The sequence below is a fragment of the Emys orbicularis genome, chromosome 21 (assembly GCF_028017835.1).
Source record: "Emys orbicularis isolate rEmyOrb1 chromosome 21, rEmyOrb1.hap1, whole genome shotgun sequence".
Lineage (NCBI taxonomy): Eukaryota > Metazoa > Chordata > Testudines > Emydidae > Emys > Emys orbicularis.
In genome coordinates, this window is record NC_088703.1 from 4,458,454 (window position 1) to 4,478,489 (window position 20,036).

Genomic DNA, 20,036 nt, shown 5'->3' on the forward strand with positions numbered 1-20,036 from the left:
TTCCCTACACGTAGAGCTGGTCAGAAAATGGGTATTTTCCATGGATTTTTTTAAGATTAAAAACAACTAGATTTGGAAGGATTCGTTTTTTGTAGGTAAATGCTGATTTCACCATTTTCACACGCAAACCGATGAAATAATATTTCCATCAATGTTAATAGAAATGTACAGATAGGCAAAGTAAGAAAAATGCTGCCAGAGAATTTATTACAGTTTGATTTAAGGCTACTTAGCATATTTTGACAATGGGTTTTGACAGACATAACGCTTGAACATTTTGAATTTCAATGTCTACTGTCAATAAATAGTTGTCTCACACCCCGAAGTTTCTTGCAAATTTGAAAATTTAAATTGATAATATTTATTTTAAGTATTTTTAAAATTTAATAGGTGTTGAAATTATAAAACTTGAATTCTGCCAAGCCTAAAAACAACACAGTAAATTATTTTGTCTAAGTTTTCTACAGCGCATTTAATTTTTTTCCCATCAGATTTGAATACCAAAAAATTTCATCTGGAAAAAAAAAATCTATTTAGAAATATGGCCACAGTGCCTCATGGGAGTTGTACTTTGAGTGCCTCCTGCTTCTAGTCTCTATTGGCCAGGCTCGCTGTTGGATAGGGTTACCATACGTCCGGTTTTTCCCTGACAGGTCCGGCTTTTCGGCAATCAAACCCCCGTCCGGGGGGAATTGCCAAAAAGCCGAACATGTCCGGGAAAAATACCGGCCGGGCACTTCCTCTCCCGCGGCTGCTCTGCTCCTCCCCGGACTCAGACTTCAGCTCTGTTTAAGAGCCAAGCTGCCCGAGCCAGCGCTACCGGCTTCGGGCAGCCCCCTTGCCTCCGGACCCCAGCCGCCGGAGCAGAGCAGCTGGACCCGGGGAGGAGAAGTGCCCGGCCGGCGGCTGGGGGCCGGAGGCAAGGGGGCTGCCCGAAGCCGGTAGCGCTGGCTCAGGCAGCTTGGCTCTTAAACAGAGCCGAAGTCTGAGTCCGGGGAGGAGCAGAGCAGCTGGAGCCGGGGAGGAGAAGTGCCCGGCCGGGGGCGCAGGGTCCAGAGGCATAGGGGCTGCCCGAAGCCCGAGCGCTACCGGCTTCATGGTTTGCCGGGCAGCCTCCAGACCCTGCGCCCCTGGCTGGGCGCTTCCCCTCCCGGGCTCCAGCTGCGCTGGGGAAGCGCCGGCCGGGGGCGCAGGGTCTGGAGGCTGCCCGGCAAACCGTAAAGCCGGTAGCGCTCGGGCAGCCCTTTTCGCGTGGCTGGGAGGGAGGAGGGGGAGTTAGGGCGGGGACTTTGGGGAAGGGGCGGGGAAAGGGCGGAGTTGGGGCAGGGCCGGGGGTGGGAAGGGGGCGGGGGTGGGAAAGGGGCGGGGCCAGGGCCCGTGGAGTGTCCTCTTTTTTTATTTTTTAAATATGGTAACCCTACTGTTGGATGACATCTCCCACGATGCATCAGGGTTTGCCTCTTGCAGAAGGGAGGTCATGCACCATGGGAGTCCTTAGCTGTGGTGTATCATGGGAGATGTGGTCTGGCCAGGGATCCCAGCCCATACAGGAGAATGGGGACATGAGACAACCAAACTACAACTCCCATGAGGCTCTGTGGTAGCATAACCAAATCAAAATACTTCTGATTTTGGATGAACTAGTTTGTTTTTTTTGATGCAAAATTTAAGTTTTCCACAGGTCGCAGACCCTCAGTGTGATAAATTTTGTTTCCGCAAAAGCCTAATTTTTCACCTGAAAACTGTTTTGACAGGAAACTTTCGACCAATTTAATACTGTATTCTGGCACAGTCACACCCTGCCCCTAGGCTGTGGGCCTACCCTCCACTCAGTCAGGGTAGCTCTGCCTGCTCTGGATTTCGCATACGCCCCAGGCCTTGCAGGTCACTGGCTGAAGTAAGAGGCACAGGGTTCCGTACTCGCGTAACTACAGTAACACATGGGGAGGGAGAGAGGCTGGGCGGGAGTGGAGAGCTGTTTAGGTTGGGGGGTGACTATTGTCAGCTTTTAAGGAAGCAACTAACACGGTCTCAACTGGTTCCCTTTGCTCCCCTATTCATCTGTCCCCATCTGGTGTCTCCTGTCTTATAGTGGGACCATCCGCTCTTTGGGGCTGTGTTTGGACAGCACCTACCACAGTGGGGCCCTGGCATGTGACTGGGGCTACCATAATACACCTAATAGCAATCAACTAGCACAATGGGGTTCTCGTCTCTCACTGGGGCTCCTAGGCGCTACCGTAATACACCTAAGAATAATAGTGGAGGATTTTAGCAACTGGTGAGAGTGAAAGGCAAGGGTTGAGTATCTTTCAAGTAGGCCAGCCGGAGGGGGTCCTCGGTGTTCGCTGGGAGAGTGGTGATGACCGAGTAGGACCCTGGCAGACCGTACATTGGCACATGCATAGGGTCTGATACACTGATCTGGCTTCCAGTACAGCATGGGAATTGGTCCTGCTTTGAGCAGGGGGTTGGACTAGATGACCTCCTGAGGTCATCTTCCAACCCTGATATTCTATGAATCTATGAGGAGGAGGGTGCATGGAATTCATTATGACTAGGGCAAACCTGATGTTTCCCCCAGTTTTAGCCCTGTGAGCCTGGGGGCTCCAGCGAGCCCTACCAAGGCTCTGTCAGATTTTAAAGCTAGAAGTGAGGGCTGAGAGGTGGTGGTTAGAATGGGAAAGTGGGAGCCAGGACTCCTGGGTTCTGCTCTCTCCTGTGGGGACAATAGTTCCTTATTAATTAATGCCTGTAAAGTGCTTTGAGATCCTCAAATGCGAAGCAGTTGAGAGAGGTGAAGATTGCTCCTGCGTTGTGCGTGCTGCTACCTGGGAGGTTGTCAAAGGGAGCCCGGCAAGAGAAGAACGCTAGCACTGAGTGTTTGTGAGTGGCAGGAATTTATCTGCAGATCCAAAGTTTCTACCGTCCCTGGAAATCCACCTCCTCCGACACACACACGATCTGACCCTCTAACAAAGGCTCTGCTCTTGGGGATGCCACAATATGCTCTCTCAGAGCATGATCCTATGATATAATTTATCATATGCTAAGAGAGGTTAATTAAGATGAGGCTGTGTCCGGAGTGAAATTAACGATGCTTTGCCCTGCTGTGGCATCCTTCCCCTGAGGATCTTAAAGCACCTTACAAGCATTCAGTCAGAAAGCCCCATGATCCTTGCCCCTGCAATGGGTAGGAGAGATGACGTATTTCACCCCTCCCTGGGGTTGGATGCAGCAGCCTGTTAAAAGCCATAGAACAGGCAAGGAAGGGAACATGAACCCCGCGTGTATTTGAAATTGCAGAAGGATTAGGGGAAGCTAACAGTTCTTGCCCAAACTGGAATTTGGCCAGGACACAGGGGGTTAATGTGTGTGAATCACTGGAGCTCTGCGGCAGTCCGAGCTTGGCTGATTTACGCCAGCTGAGGAAATGCCCTCAGGTTGCTGATGAAAATGCTCCTTAATGATCATGAAGTCAGGGCTTCATTTTTACCTCTTATCTGCAAGCCCAAATCTCCCATAACACAGCACCCCCCGAACCATAACGGGATGCCCTCTGGCGTCATGACATAGAAGGGAGAGAACTCCTTTCTGAATAGCCCCCCACCCCCTGCATCACTGAACCTCCCAGAGCCGCAACGGGGCTAGGAATGGCTTAGAAGAAAGAGCCCCCCCTGCTCACCGACAGAGATGGGGCTGGGACTCCCAGTCTGGGGCATTCATAGATTGTAAGGCCTGAAGGGACCACTGTGATCATCTAGTCTGACCTCGCTGTGTGACGCAGGCCAGAGAACTCCCCTGAGTTAATTCCTTCATAGTGGGTATATTGGCAAAGCCAAAGCTAAAATACCCATCGCAGTGCAGCAGTGAGTTGGAGGCCTGCAGCCACCGATCAGGGCATTGGTAACCTATGGTCCCCAGAATGAGGCAGGTGCTACCAGAACATCCTGTCTCTGGCTCGGTAGCAATCTGGCCAGGGCTTTTACCTTTGAAGTCAGGTTCCAAGTCGGACACGTCGGAGGCATCGGTCTGTCGGGCTGGAATCCCAGGCAGCTGGAAGATGTCCAGAGCCGTGTTCTTATACTCGGGTTTGCTAAAAGGGTTTGGCAAAAGTAAATCAGAGAAACAACAGATCAGGTTGTTCCCTCCACTGATGGGATTTCTGTAGCACAAGCTTAGGTCCCGTGGGAGGCAGTATGGGCTAGTGATTAGAGCAGGGAACTACGAGCCAAGACTCCTGGGTTTGAATTCAGGGTCTGGAATGCGAGTGGTTAGAGCACGGTGGGATGACTGGGACTCAGGACACCTGGATTCTATCCCCAGCTCTGGGAGGGGAGTGGGGTCTAGTGGTTAGAGCAGGGGGGGCTGGGAGTCAGGACTCCTGGGTTCTATTTCACTTTGGAAGTGAATTCAGCTAAGTCGAATTAAGTCAATTTTAATTCTGGATAAGAGCATCCACAGAGGGGTTTAGTGCCGTTAAACTAATCCATTTTAAAAGTGAATTCAGACTAAACTTTCCTGAAACTATGTCTACACTTAGAAACTGCACAGCGGTACACCTGTAGTAAATCCACCTTGCCAATCTAGCGCTGTCTGCACTGGAGTTTATGTTGACTTAACTATGTCTCTTAGGGGTGTGAATTTTTCACATCCCTGAGCGATGTAGCTGAGTCGATCTAATCGTCTCGTTTAGACCATCCCTGAGTGTCTCTGTACAGACAAGCCCGTAGGCACCTAGGAGATTTAGGTGCCCATGGGTTTAGGCGCCACCTTTGAAAAGGTGAGCGCCATGTAAAGGGTGGACTTAGGGTCTAAGTAACTTGCCCAAAGTCACAGGCAGTTTGTGATGGAGCTGAGAATTTAAACCAGATCTCTTGTGGCCCAGTGTAGTACTCCTATCCCTCAAGCCACCCTAGAAAGGGCCTCCCAAAGGAGACAGAGCAGTGTGTGCTGATCCTTGGTAGACTGCTAAGCCTGCCGGGAGGCCATGAAATTAAACCAACTGAGCCCCCAACAAAAGAACCGAAGAAGGAAAACTTGATTTCAAGCTGACACAGCCAGCCACCTGCAGGCTGGTCTCTGCAAAACAACTCCACTAGGGCTAGCGCCTTATTGTCCAAGAACAAACAAGGACAGATTGGAAATCGCAAGCTCTCTCTTTTAGAAAACAGCCAGCTTTGGGGTTTCATTGTTTATGGACGGGCAGAGTTGGATCCGATTCAAATGAGCCGTCCCCTGCAAACGGCTCTGCCAGAGCTCGGAGCGGGGAGGAAGGGGAAAAGCACAGGGCCAAGTTCTCCCCTGGTGTAACACCCCTAGTGTCACTGCTGCACAGGACGGGTTCTGGCCGGTATAACTCCCTTGAGGTAAATTGTGCTACACCAGGAGTGAAATTGGCCCACCCTCCTCCACGTCTCTATCAGCTTGAATCCAAGGATCCCAAAGCACTTTATTAACAGTAATTAAGCCAGCAGCCCTACAAGGTAGCCATGATGACCCCCCATCATCTTGCAGAATGTGAAACAGGACACCTGCTATTCTAAGCATTAGGCTTCCCCTCGCTCTCAGCTGAGAGGAGAACCCAGGCGTCCTGGTCCCCTTCTCAAGCCACTAGCCACTTCCTGCTATATATAGGAAGAGAACTAATCACTGGGTTGCACTGTCCTCCCAGGGCTAGCCAAAGAACCCAGGAGTCCTGAGTCCCCCAAACCCGCTCTGTAAATCACAGGCCCATCCCATATACCACTAGCTGGTCTCCCCCACTCTTCCAATCTAGCCCAGCCAGGGCGCATGACTGGGGAGGCTGGGAGAGGCTAGCTACAGGAGTGCACCCCTGAGAACGACCTGCTGACAGTGGGCTCAGTCCAGGGTGGGACGGGGAGGGTCCCCCTTGCCTCGCCTCATCATTCATCATGTGCTGCTTCCCAGCGAAAAGAAAGTAAATAAGTTTCCATTCCAGGAAGGCTGAGAGAAAGTTAATTAGTCTCTGTAATTACAGCACTAATTAACTAAAATACTAATCACCCTGACAAATCATACACTGGTATCTGTAATTACTTACAGGATTAGCATAATAATAGCTCCTTTTGCTTTAGCGGGGGAAAAAACCCAGCCATTAATAACCATCTGTTGTAGTCATTCATATATTAATTTATTTTAGATATAAAAAAAACCCCTCTCCTCGCCAGAGAAAGTGTATAATTCTGGAGTCGCTTTAATGGTGCAGGTGGGGGAGACACTCCAGACAAGTGGTGATTTTTTGCAGTGCCACACCCACCCTGCGATGTTTGCTCAGGGCTGTTCTCTGAAGCTACGGAGGCCAGTGACCAAAATTCATAGACTCCAAAGCCAGAAGGGACCATTGTGATCATCTAGTCCAGGGGTTCTCAAACAGGGGGTCGAGGTTATTACATGGGGGATTGCGAGCTGTCAGCCTCCACCCCAAACCCCGCTTTGCCTCCAGTGTTTATAATGGTGTTAATTTCACCGTTAAAAACATACACCTTCATTTTTGCCTGAATTTGTCTAGCTTCAACCAGGTCCAGCTTTTTTGTCGCCCCAAGCGGCGAAGCGGGGGGAAAAAAAAGATAAAGCCATGATCGGCGGCACTTCGGCGGCAGCTCTGCCGCGCCGCTTCATTCTTCGGCGGCAATTCAGTGGCGGGTCCTTCGCTCCGAGAGGGACTGAGGCAACCGCCATCGAATTGCCGCCGAAGACCCAGACGTGCCGCCCCTTTCCATTGGCCTCCCCAAGCACCTGCTTCCTTTGCTGGTGCCTGGAGCCGGCCTTGGCTTCAACATCAGGTGACACGTCCAGGTGCCTCTTGGAGCTGAAGGGAGAGCCTCCTCGTGCAACTGATGCGAAACGGCACACCAAGCTCACCTGAGGGACGGCCGCCGATGAAGGGATATTTATGGCCAGATCCATTGCTCAGGCCTGGTGAAAAGCCCCAGGTGGCACAGCAGCCAGGGCACTAGACCATGGGTGTAGCCACACTCTCGCTGGGAGTGCTGACCAAGGTAGAATATAGCTAAAGAGAGCAGCGTGGTTGCAGCAGTTTGGGCTAGCAGTCGAGCAGGCTTGTACGTGGGTGCCTGGCCCACGCCACTGCCCGAGCTGCTCTGGCTCTACCGCTGTTCGTTCTGTGCTAGCTCGTGTCTGCCCACCCGTGCGGGGAATCATAGAATCACAGAATATCCGGGTTGGAAGGGACCTCAGGACGTCATCTAGTCCAACCCCCTGCTCAAAGCAGGACCAATTCCCAACTAAATCATCCCAGCCAGGGCTTTGTCAAGCCGGGCCTTAAAAACCTCCAAGGAAGGAGACTCCACCACCTCCCTAGGGAACCCATTCCAGTGCTTCACCACCCTCCTAGTGAAATAGTGTTTCCTAATATCCAACCTAGACCTCCCCCACTGCAACTTGAGACCATTACTCCTTGTTCTGTCATCTGCCACCACTGAGAACAGTCTAGATCCATCCTCTTTGGAACCCCCCTTCAGGTAGTTGAAAGCAGCTATCAAATCCCCCCTCACTCTTCTCTTCTGCAGACTAAACAATCCCAGTTCCCTCAGCCTCTCCTCATAAGTCATGTGCTCCAGCCCCCTCATCATTTTTGTTGCCCTCCGCTGGACTCTCTCCAATTTTTCCACATCCTCCTTGTAGTGGGGGGCCCAAAACTGGACACAGTACTCCAGATGAGGCCTCACCAGTGCCAAATAGAGGGGAATGATCACATCCCTCGATCTTCTGGCAATGCCCCTACTTATACAACCCAAAATGCCATTAGCCTTCTTCCAGGTGCTCTGTAGACGTACTGTGTCAGGAGACCTAGGTTCTAGGCCTAGTGCTGCGGGGTGAGCCTGGACAAGTCACTTGGTATCCTGGATCCTCTCACAGAAATCAGTGGAAGTTAAGCCCCCTAAATGCCTTTGAGGATCTGGGGCTTGCCTCTGTTTTCCCCCCTCCCACTATCTTTTACTGTGGGTTTGTGAAGCTCTCAGCACAGGTTAGGGGCTCTGAGTGGGGTCTGGGGTCTAGTGTCTAGAGCAGAGGGGGCTGGGAGCCAGGACTCCTGGGTTCTAGTGCCAACGCAGGGAGGGGAGTGGTATCTAGTGGTTAGAGCAGGGAGGCTGGATGCCAGGACTCCTGGGTTCTGTTCCCAACTCAGGGAGGGGAGGCTGGGCGCCAGGACCCCTGGATTCTAGTGCCAACGCAGGGAGGGGAGTGGTATCTAGTGGTTAGAGCAGGGAGGCTGGGCGCCAGGACTCCTGGGTTCTGTTCCCAACTCAAGGAGGGGAGTGGTATCTAGTGGTTAGAGCAGGGAGGCTGGGCGCCAGGACTCCTGGGTTCTGTTCCCAACTCAGGGAGGGGAGTGGTATCTAGTGGTTAGAGCAGGGAGGCTGGGCGCCAGGACTCCTGGGTTCTGTTCCCAACTCAGGGAGAGGAGTGGGGTCTAGTGGTTAAGCTGGGAGTCAGGACTCCAGGGTTCTATGCCCCTCTGTGTTGTGGCACTGCGCATGTCATTTCCTCTCCCTGTGCCTCCATTTCCACATGTGACCTCAACCGGGGATTCTAAGTGTTACTGTAGACAACTGTATTTAGGCACCCGACTCCTTTGATTTCAATGTGAGTTAGGCCCCGAAACACCTTTGAGGGCCTCTGTTCCTATACCTGGGCAAACAGGTGCCTGGACTACATGAGAGTGGGGCCCAGCAGAGATGCACAGCTCTGCGTGTGTCTATCAGGGCAGGACTGTGGGCGATGCAGATTTCCCCCTGCAGCCCCAGCAGGGAGGTGCTGGTCTCAGATCACATTTCCCAGGGTGTCTTCCACACTCTGCAGCTGTAGAGAAATATTTCTCAACAAATTACAGCCCTGCTGGAATGGGATGGGAGCAAAGGAGGTTTTCAATCAGGTTTGCTGCTTCTCTCAGCATTTAATAGCCTATGCCGCTAAAACAGCTTTGTCTACCAGGAACTGCTGCGATGAAGAGTATTAATCACTAAAACACTCACAAAACGATCAGCCAGCCTGGCTGGATCTGATGGGCAACGCACTAGACTAGGAGACAGGACTCCTGGGTTCCGTTCCCAGCTTCAGGTGGGCGCATAGTCTAGAGATTAGAGCAAGGGTGAGGGGAGTGTGGTTAGAGCAAGGGGGGGGCTGTGGGGCAGAACTCCTGGGTTCTATTCCCAACTCGGCCACAGTCTGACCGTGGGCAAGTCACCACACGACTACATGCCTCAGTTTACAATGAAGCTAGTAAATACTGCCCCCACTTTCCATGGGGATTGGGAGGCTAGGTCATTTACTGCCTATAGGGACCATCTCCTCCTACATGTTTACCCAGCAATGTTCCCTCTAATTTTTTCCATCCATGTGCGGAATAAATTTTATGTGCACTGAGGTATGTGTGGATGTGCACCACCAGTAGAAACAAAAAAACCTAGACATAATATATAGTTTTTAAAAGTTAAATAGGGATAATTACTCCAGCCAGGACAGGTTAGGCATTTTAGAACTCACTACTCAAAGAATTCAATGTAAGTGTAAGAGAAATAAAAATTATGAAATGCACAGACCAGTCAACACACTAAAATAACACTCTTTGAAAGAATAAAATTACAGAGAATATACGTGCATTGCAGGAGGTACCAAGAAGTAACAACAATAATACAGGTATGTGGTGGGAGGTGAGTGTGACACAGAGACAGTGTGTGTGTGTGTGACACAGACAGTGTTTGTGTGTGCATGACTGTGTTTGTGTGTGACAGAGATAGTGTGTGTGCATGACACAAAGACAGTGTGTGTGACAGAGCATGTGCAACAGAGACGTGTGTGTGTGTGTGTGAGAGAGACAGTGTGACACAGTGTGATACAGACTCTGTGTGTGTGTGTCACAGAGACTCTGTGTGTGAGAGAGAGAGAGAGAGAGACAGCGTGTATGCTGGTTGCTGGAAAAGTTTCTGAGGTGCCCTGCTCTGTCTCTTTAAGACACTCACTGAAAGCTCTCCTGCTCTGTCCTGAGCCCTGTTGTCTCCTCTCCTCTGCTATGCAAGATGGGGTACATGGGCAGGGGGAGAGAGAGTGTGTGTGTGTGTAACAGACAGACAGACCCTGTGTGAGCTGGCTGTTGGGGAAATCTCAGAAACAGTGCACTGTCTCTTTAAGAATGGCACTCAGCCACTCACCCTTCCCCGCAGCAGCTCTGAGTCCTGAGTCCAGCTGTGTCCCCTCTGCCCTGCTCTGCAGAGATGGGGTACAGGGGCTGGGGGAGAGGGGGACACCCTGACATAAGCACCCTTCCCCCTCCCCGCACAGCCAGCAGGATGGTCCTGGGAGCAGCTGCAGGAGGAAGCAGCAGGTGGAGAGAGGGGCACCCGAACACATGCTGCCGGCTGGGCGGCACTTAAATCTCTCCTGCCCTGCGCAGCTTCCAGGGAACACAGCCCAGCACTGGTCCTGATTGGCTGCTACCGCAATCCAAACATTAGTTCATCATACAGTGCTTTGGGATCCTCAGACAGCCTGCGCACACAGCATTGCCCTCTCCTGGATGAACTCAGAACAGCTCACCTGTGTGTCCTAGACCCTACAAAGCCAGCAGTTAATGGGGATTGCCCCAGAGCTCAGTGGGTGGCAGCTGCCTGAGCTTTTGGAGCAGGAGGGTCTGCGCATCTATCCCTATTGCCGCAGCGTGTGGAACAGCGACGCCCCTCTTCGGAAGCTTGCTGATTTGTTCCAACACAGCCATGTGATCTCACCTGAGGATGTAATTGACCCAGACCATATTCTTCTCGCTGGGGTTCTTGATATTGACTGAGATGGTGGCACAGGACTGAATCCACACAAAGCCCCCGTTCTTCTGCAGCCAGCGGTAATATCGGGTCACGACCTGGCCTTTTTTCAACACTAATTGAAAAAGAAGTTTGTTAGCTGAAGGCTGCCAGGCCCCACCCCTTCCCCTCTATCATGATCACAGAGAGCCAAGAAAGGGGCTTTTACCCCCTCCCCGCTCAAGATCCCAGGAAAGGTACAGTCCCACTTATCACAGCCACGGCTCCTTAATGGTTTATCCAGCTTGTCATCATCTCGGATGTCTCTGTGGCCCCTTTCATCTCTCTCCAGTGCTGATGTCCCCAATTCAAGCTGGATGTCGATCAACTGAAGAGGGGGCCAGAGAAAAGTCACGAGAATGATACAAAGGATTGGAAAACCTGCCTTACAGTGAGATTCTCCAGGAGCTCAATCTGTTTAGCTTAACAAAGAGAAGGTTAAAGGGCGACTTGATCCCAGCCTATCAGTAACCATACAGGGAACAAATATTTGATCATGGGCTCTGCAGTCTAGCGGAGGAATGACTAACACAATCCAATGGCTGGACGTGGAAGCTGGACAAATTCAGAATGGAATAAGGTGTCAGTTTTTAACAATGAGATTGACCAAGGGCAGTGGTGGATTCCCCATCACTGGCAAGTGTTCAGTGAAGACTGGATGTTTTTTTATAAGAGATCTGCGCTAGTTCAAACCGGAATTAATTCAGGGCATTCCTATGGCCCGTGTTAGACAGGAGGTCAGAGTAGACGACCAAATATGTTAAGGGCTTTATAAAGAGGATGACGATCATGTGCTCTCCGTGTCCATTGGAGGTAGGACAAGAAGTAATGGGCTTAATCTGCAGCAAGGGAGATTGAGGTGAGATACTAGGACAAACTTTCTAACTCGGGGGAGTTAAGCTCCGGAACAGGCGTCCAAGGGAGGTTGTGGACTCCCCTTCGTTGGAGATTTTTAAGAACAGACTGTCAGGACTGGTCTAAGTTTACTTGGTCCTGCCTCAGTGCAGGGGGCTGGACATGATGACGTCTCAAGGTCCCTTCCAGCCCGACATTGCTATGATCTCAGTGGTCCCTTCTGGCTTTTGAAGCTGTCTGATTCCATAGCACACGCCAGGGCCCAGCCCAAAGGTTTGATAGGTTAAGGGCTAGTTATTATTAATAACGGATTGCACCTTTCATCCAAAGCAGCTTTTATGCTGCATATAAAGACCCTAGTCCAGCTGCTCCCTCTCTAGGGTGGGATGCAGCAGTTGTTTGAACATCTGCCTTGCAGTTTAGGCCAGGAAGTGTAGAAAGAATCCTGCGTCCAGTTGAAACTGGAGGGGAGTGGTTTAATCGCCAGGGTTGGGATCTCGCCTGGACAAGCAGGGGTTAAATGCTCGGATTCTGACAGGGATGTTCAGCGGATCTTTAATGATCACAAAGGGTCAGGATCTGATTTGAAAGATAGCAAGGCCAGCCCTGACTGCAAAGGGAGAGCGCCCCCTGCTGAGCACCGGCTCCCCATGTTCGGGTCAGCACTGACTCAGAGGAGAGAGCGCCCCCTGCTGTGTCACTCATGGCAGCGCCTGCAGCACAGCGCCCCCTAGCACCACACTGAGGCACTGAGGTCAGCATCAGCTGGGAGCAGCGTGCTCCCTAACTCGCCATGAGCACTATTCCCTGTAGCATCCTGAGTGATCCCGGGAGGGCACCCATCCAAGAACTGAGCAAACCCAACACTCCTTAGCTTGGTAGGGTTACTATCAGCCTGCCTGCCCAGGGGCATAACCATTGCCTTCTAGTGCATCGATACACACAACACAGACCAGATCCATCCCTGGAGACAAGGGCGTTGCGATATTCCCCTAGGTGTCTTGCACCCCCTTGCTGATCCACAGCCCATTCTGGGCACCTGCTTGGACTTCTCCAAAGCCAGATCAGCATTGGGTAAGGAACTATCAACCCCAGTTTAACATACTGGATTAAAAACTGGCTAACTGATAGATCTCAAAATGTAATTGTAAACAGGAAACCCTCATCCAACAGGTGTCTTTCCAGTGAGGTCCCACAGGGATCAGTTCTTGGCCCTACACTATTTCACATTGTTATCAGTGACCTGGAAGAAAACATAAAAATCACCACTGAAATGACACAAAAATTGGGGGAGTGGTAAATAATAAAGAGGACAAGTCGCTGATACAGAACGATCTGGATCGCTTGGTAAACGGGGCACAAGCAAACACTATGCGTTTTAACATGGCTAAATGTCAATGGATACATCTGGGAACAAAGACCGTTGGCCGTACTACAGGATGGGGGACTCTAGCCTTTGGAAGGAGGGGCTCTGAGAAACATTTGGATAATCAGCTGAACATGAGCTCACAGTGCGACCCTGGGGCCAAAAGATCTCATGCGAACCTGGGATGTATAAAAAGGGGAATCTCAGATAGTAGCAGAGAGGTTATTTTATGTCTGTGTTTGGCACTGGTGCAGCCGCTGCTGGAATCCTGTGTCTGGTTCTGGTGCCCACAATTCAAGGAGGAGGCTGATAAATTGGAGAGGGGTCAGAGAAGAGCTGCAAGAATGATTAAAAGATTCGAAAACCTGCCTTATAGTGATAAGACTCAAGGAGCTCAAGCTATTTAACTTAACAAAGAGAAGGTTAAGGGGTGACTTGATTCCAGTCTATCAGTATCTACCTGCAAAAAGAACAGGAGTACTTGTGGCACCTTAGAGACTAACAAATTTATTAGAGCATAAGCTTTCGTGGGCTACAGCCCACTTCTTCGGATGCATATAGAATGGAACATATATTGAGGCGATATATATACACACAATATCTCCTCAATATATGTTCCATTCTATATGCATCCGAAGAAGTGGGCTGTAGCCCACGAAAGCTTATAAGGTGCCACAAGTACTCCTGTTCTTTTTGCGGATACAGACTAACACGGCTGGTACTCTGAAAAGTATCTATCTATCTGGGGAACAAATATTTACAAATGGGCTCTGCAGTCTAGCAGAGGAAGGTCGAACATGATCCAATGGCTGGAAGTGGAAGCCAGACACATTCAGACTGGAAATAAGGTGTCAAGTTTTAAATGAGTCATTAGCCATTGGGACAATTTGCAGTTTACGAAGAACCTTGGGGCTCAGCAAGACGTGCCTGGGATTCAGCACATGAGGTCTGCTGGGGAAAGGACAGGTCTGATGGCAGCTCTTGCTGGACAGACAGTGCCACACGCCCGCATGGAGGAAATCCAGCTATGGACAGAGCGCATGCCGCACGGCCAGCCGCTTTGCCAAGGAGAGCACCCAACCCAGGCAGGAATAGAACCCCTCTCAAGGCAAACCTGACTCAGCCGGAGTTCAAAAAGAGGCAACTTGGTCTTTGGAGCTGCTCCTGACACTGGAGAGAAGCCGCTTAGACCCAGATCGGCGCCGGCAGCTTTACCCAAGCGGAACAAAAAGACGCACATGACAAAGAGCTAGAGGGCGGGGGCATCTCCTGCAGAGGAGGTGAGGGGGAAGGAGAATCCATTGGCAGAGACAGTTCAGCAAGTATCCCAGGAGAGGATGGGGACACAACTTTCCTTTGCACTAGGAACCCGGAGCCATCCAGCACGCAGGCACAACTTGCTGTGTGTCACGGTAGCACCTTGTTGTGCCAGGGGCTGGACCCACACCCCCAGGGAGAGACAGTCCCCACCCCGAAAAGCTGACAGTCGAAACAGACCAAGGAAGGATGATTAACCTCATTGTACAGATGGGGGAAACTGAGGCACGGATTTTTTTTTAAAGTGACGCATGCTAGGGGATCTGTGGCACATGTGGGACTCAAAGGCTGGTCTCCTGGGTGCCTAGTGCCTCACTCCCACAGCACTTCCTGCGTCTGGCTGATGAAATTTACAAGCTAGGAAATCCAGCAGAGAGCCCTGCCTGCTGGGTTCTGAAACGTCCCTTTATACTCCTGTCCCCACCAACGTGACATGGACCCTTCACCCCGGAGGGAGGAAGAGCTGGAGCAAACCAGAGCAGGGGACCGTAACTAGGATGCTTACAGTCCAGGTGGCTCTGCCGGATTCCTTCCACGTCCTCGCCATGGATAAACTGGTAGCAGCTTTTCCCTACCAGCTCCGAGGGGCATAGGTCCATATAATCGCTGATCCTGTGGGCGGAAGAGAGGCAGGGGGAGTTATAAAGGCAGGGAGAAGCAGAGAGGGATGGGAAAGGGTGGACCAGCTGCACGCCACTGTCCCCCGTCCCGGCATAGAGTCTGGCTAGGAAGGGGTGCCGACCTGCCACGCACCAAGATGCTATTGGATGGTAGGGGCCAGATCCTGAACATGGGTGTATTGACGCAGCTGGGGGTCTGGCCCTATTGACTCTAATGGAGCGACAGCCAATTCACACCAGCTGGGGATCTAGCCCCATCAACGCCAATGGGGCGACGGTGGCTTCACACCAGTTGGGGCCCTGGCTCCCAGAAACGGAACAGATCCCTTGTAGCAGGGTGAGAGAGAATCCCAGAATACAAGGCTGTATCAGGTATTAACCTGAGGCCAAAATAAAAGGCACAGGCCAATTTTATCTCTGACATCACTGCAATGACTCCAGATTTACTCCCAGATGACTGTGCACAGAATCTGGCCCTAACACCACTGACACCAACCGAGTCACTCCGGACCCAGCCGTCTGCCCCTGGACCCACCTGCTCTCGCAGTACACGATCTGCAGATCCATGTTGACCCGGAACACAAACATGTGGCACTCGATGCGCACCTCGCTGAGCGTGGAAGGCGGCAGCGTGTGGGCCAGGGCCACCAGCCCCAGGACTCGGCTGAGGACCGAATGGGCGTGGGAGAAGGACGGCAGGCGGGGGCGGAGACGGCCAGTAACGTGAATCACCTGTGTGTGGCGGGGGTGGGGGAGTCGGAGAGAAAGAGAGAGGGGTGTATATGGGCAGGGAACATTTATTCACTGTGCCGTACCACTGACCGAGAGTCTGGGCCCCTAACGCCAGGGCCATGCCAGGAATGAGTCAAAGGGAGCTGAGGGGTCAGAGAGTGGGATATGGGCAGTCATGCCTAGTGGTTAGAGCAGGAGTCAGCCAATCAGGCAACCTACTCCAGCCCAGTTGCCCTCGAGACTGGCTCTGTTGTAGGCCCTAATTCCTGACACACGGTGCCTCCTGCTGGCGCCGATCCAGCTGCCACGGGCTCCTGGATCCCTTTGAACTCGCGCACTGTTGCAAAGCTGCCGGCCACGGGGAGGGAAGGGGAGAGCAGGAAAGGCTGGCACTAACCATTCACACCTTGGACAGTGGGCAGCAGAGCACAGCCTTAGCTGGGAGGAAGCATCAGGGGCAGGGCCTGCGGGGAGGTCTGAACAGGAGAAAATGACCCAGGCTCAGTAGAGATGATCAGCTAGCGGGGAAGGAGGGAGGCTTTTGGTATTTGCATTGAAATTGATCAATCAGGCCTTTGGGAGTAAGGGGTGGGGGCGTGAAAGAGTCACAGATCTGATCACCCCCACACTATCAGCCTCAGTGGGCAGACACTGGGAAGGAGGTATATCCCCACTTGGGATTTAAGGCCACTGCACATGGCAGACCACACCCTTAAGCCCTTTTACCTTGTAGCCAGAAGTCTTCACATGCAGCCCTCTCTTGGTCAGGGTGGATTTCATACGGACAAAGAAGGATCGTTCCAGGGCGTCGTGCTTGGGGGGGGCGTGGGAGCCGGCGGGATCTGAGACAGACACGGCGCGATCAGCGTCATTGCTCAGGCACCCGGCACGCCACACAGTGTGAGGGGGGCGTGGTCATCTACCCGGGGCTCTGGCTAATCACCATGAGGGGCGTGGCCTTTGTCAGAGCGAGGCTGGCCCTCAAATAACTGAGGTGCGACCACTTCCTGTAGGCGTGAGGCGGGCCGCCTCTGATTCAAAAAGCAGGTGGCCTCCTGCAGGGATGGGGGAGGAGTCTGTTTTCCTGCTGGAGCAGGGGCAAGGGGCTGTGTCATCTTGCACGGCCTCTCAGGCGTCACTCCTGCAACTCGCTCATCCCAAGCTCCCTTGTGCCCCACCTCGGTGTGGCACTTGCCCCTGGCCCCCAGCAATCCCGATGACTGTCATCCACCCCACAAGGGGAGAGCCCCCAGCATACACCACTCAGCTGCTACATCTCTCTCCCAGACCCCAGCCTTGGTCACCTCCTGGCTCTTATGCTTGGGACTCTTTGGTTTAACTGGCCCCATCGGGTCATCTCCCCGATCTCGAAATAATGCACCAAGCCCCCAAGCCCTCTGGGAACAGATCCCTTTGAAACCCAATTCCACGACCCCCGTATGCAAACACCTGCCCATCTATTGTAATTTGGGAGCAGCCGTTTTGCTAAGACTCTGTGCCCCTCATCTCTCTGGCTTGCAACACCCCCCCCCTTAAGAATGGCACCCATCCCCAGTGGAACCCCCTCCCTCCAGGAGCACACGTCTCCCCCCCTACACCTGCGCCGATCTGCACTCCCCAGCAATGCAGAGGACAGGCCGCTGTCTGCTTTCCGTCTGGGGAGGCAGAGCGTGCTCCGGGCTGAGCTTTATATCTCATTCTCTTTTACGCTCCTGCTTCGTATAAATCTTTTAAAGGTTCCCCAGATAAAAGCCAAGCAGACGGATATCAAATGAGATGGAAGGCGACTGAAGATTCCCTTTCATTTCTCGCCACCCACCAGGCTCCTGGATGCCGGCTCCTCCACACGGCCCTGGTGTGGTTGTGGGGGGGGCGGGGCGGGGAGGGGGGGACGGACACCCACAACCCCTGGGTAAAGGCGGCTGGCGGGGGCCAGGTGAGACTGAGTGAATAACCAGCCAGCACAGAGTTTGGGCTCCTACCCTCCCCGGGGAAGGAGCTCACACATGAAGGTGACAAACGGCTGGGAATTCCAAGGCTCGGGGAGCGGGGCGGGGGACAAAAGGGGGGGGGGAAGGAGTTGGGAACCGAGAGAGAAGAGGAAAAGAAAGGAGGACGGGAGAAGAAAGGGGAGAGAGAGACTGGGGAAGGGAGAAAGGAAGAGGGGGGAGATGAAGGGAGAGAGGGTGGGGAGTCCAGTGGTTAGAGCAGAGAGGGCAGGGTCTCAGGACTTCTGGGTTCCACCCCCAGCTCTGGGACAGGAGCGGGGTCTAGTGATTACAGCAGGGGGGGACTGAGAATCAGGACTCCTGGGTTCTATACCTGGCGGGATGGGAGCGGGGGTCTAGTGGTTAGAGCAGGGGGGACTGGGCACTTGGGACTGCCGGGTTCTTGTCGCAGCCCTGGGGCAGAGGCAGAGGGTTGGGGGTAGGGGGCTGGGTCCACAGGCTGTTTCTGGCCAAGCAAGAGAAGCGGCTTTACCGGGCTCAGAGGCCTCGTTCAGGGAGGAGGACGAGCTGGCCCCGGTGAGGCCTGGGGGTTTCTGGCTCCCCGCCGGGGAGCCAACAGCATCAAAAGGCGGCTTGAGCCCCAGTTGCTCGGCGACCTCAGGGTGATCTCCGGGATGGATGTAGTCAAAGACGCTGCTGCCTGTCATCTCCACCTAGAAGACAACAGAGATGGGTGGGGGGAGTCAGAGCTGGGCTCCCCTATTTGCGGGGAGAGAGAAGCTAGCTGGGGCCGTTCCCCTCCGGGATCCCAGCACCTGGGACCACCCCCCGCGGGACTCACGCCCGATGCATCTAACACCAAGCCGGCTGACAGACCCAACCAGCCCTTGGCCGAGTCACCTGGCTTCTCCCCTCCCCACCTTTCTAAGCCAGGCCCTGGTGCTGCCCTTCCAGACAGCCATCAGAGAGGAGAGAGATCAGGAGATTGTCTCTGTTCTGTGTCTGTACAGCCCCTGGCACCATGGGCTACTAGGCGCTACTACCATCTGAATAACCAATAATGGGATCCAGCCACAGGGGCGACGGAGGAGGGTGAACCCCAGCAAGGTCCCCTCGATCAGAACATGCTGTTGTCTCACTGGCTGGCTTCTCCTCCCCTGGGCTGTGCGCTGGAAGGCTTCCCAGGGATGTGATTAAAAGCCCCAGCGATCTGACTCAGAGACAGCCTCACCCCACCCAGAGGGGGCAAATAACCTAACTAGTTAGCACAGTTGCCACCTTTCACGTGGTAAATAAGCACCCACCCGACTTTCACACAGCCAAAAATCAAGACAATCCCATTTCAAAACAAGCCAATCCCTAAGACCCCCAACACTCTGTGACTAGATCCCCCGGCGTGCGGTCAGGGCCTGTGGTGGGCCCGCTGTGAACCCCTGACTCTCTCCCGCCCCCCCCCCCCGCCCTTGCCCCTGCTTGCCGAGAGCCGATCAAAAAACAAGAAGCAACAAGCTACAAGCCGAACAAGTAACAAGCTACAAGCCAAAAATTAGCCAACAAGCAACTCACAAGCCAATTAAGCCAAAAACAAGCCCAATGTCTGCGTTTTTTCCCATGGGTTTGGCAGGTCTGCTGGTTAGCTGATGGAGCGTGATACATGTCTGACTGGGCTGATCTGATGGGATGGCAGGGACTGGCCCCGATGCTCCAGGAGGCCCCTTCCAGGCCCGTGTTGCCTTGGCGTGGATTGCTCAACAGCCACCGGGGTGCCCCCTTGGCGAGGGCACAAACCCAGCAGGGTTGTGAGGTGAGACTGCCAAGCAGCAATCCCTCAGTGGTCCCCGAGAGACACAGCTGCCTGCCCTCTCTCCTGTCAACCCGGCCTGGATCTCACTGATCACACCCTCGGCTAATGCAATAAACCTCGGGGTGGAGTGCCTGTTCTAAAGGTCCCCCCTTCCCGCCCCCCCCCGACACACGCACCCGGCACCAGCCAGAGCGAGGTCAGCCGGAGTGACCTCCGCGCCGCCTGCAAAGGAAGGGGCAGTGCCCTCATCACCGTGCCAGCCTGCCCGGGAGCAGCGGCGTCCCGTTGGAATACTGAAGGTCAGCGCTTCGGGTTAACGTTTCCCACCACATAATGAAGAGGGAGGATCAATAAATAATCATGCCAAGCTCTTTTCTTCGCCTCCAGGGTTCGGGGGCTTTCCGGAGGGCTGAGCCTCATTAAAAGTGGAAAGGAGCAAGCGCCAGGCTGCCAAGGCGGCTGCTGGAGACGGGCTAAGGACCAATGCTGTGTAGCAGACTGACGCCGCCCTCGGGAACGGTGTGCTACATGTGTGGGGGGGGGGGGGGGGGG

The 20,036-nt window shown here is 53.2% G+C and overlaps 1 protein-coding gene across 1 annotated transcript in view; it reads right to left on the bottom strand.

Annotated features, from left to right (window-relative positions):
* NPAS1 (neuronal PAS domain protein 1) overlaps positions 1–20,036 on the bottom strand; it is a 75,654-nt gene that overhangs the window by 1,948 nt on the left and 53,670 nt on the right. The window contains exons 5-10 of the mRNA XM_065420935.1: positions 18,213–18,393; positions 16,458–16,573; positions 15,535–15,731; positions 14,885–14,991; positions 10,770–10,917; positions 3,990–4,096 (exon numbers count right to left, since the gene is read on the bottom strand). Coding sequence (XP_065277007.1) covers positions 3,990–4,096; positions 10,770–10,917; positions 14,885–14,991; positions 15,535–15,731; positions 16,458–16,573; positions 18,213–18,393 — 856 coding nt within the window. The remainder of the gene's footprint in view (positions 1–3,989; positions 4,097–10,769; positions 10,918–14,884; positions 14,992–15,534; positions 15,732–16,457; positions 16,574–18,212; positions 18,394–20,036) is intronic.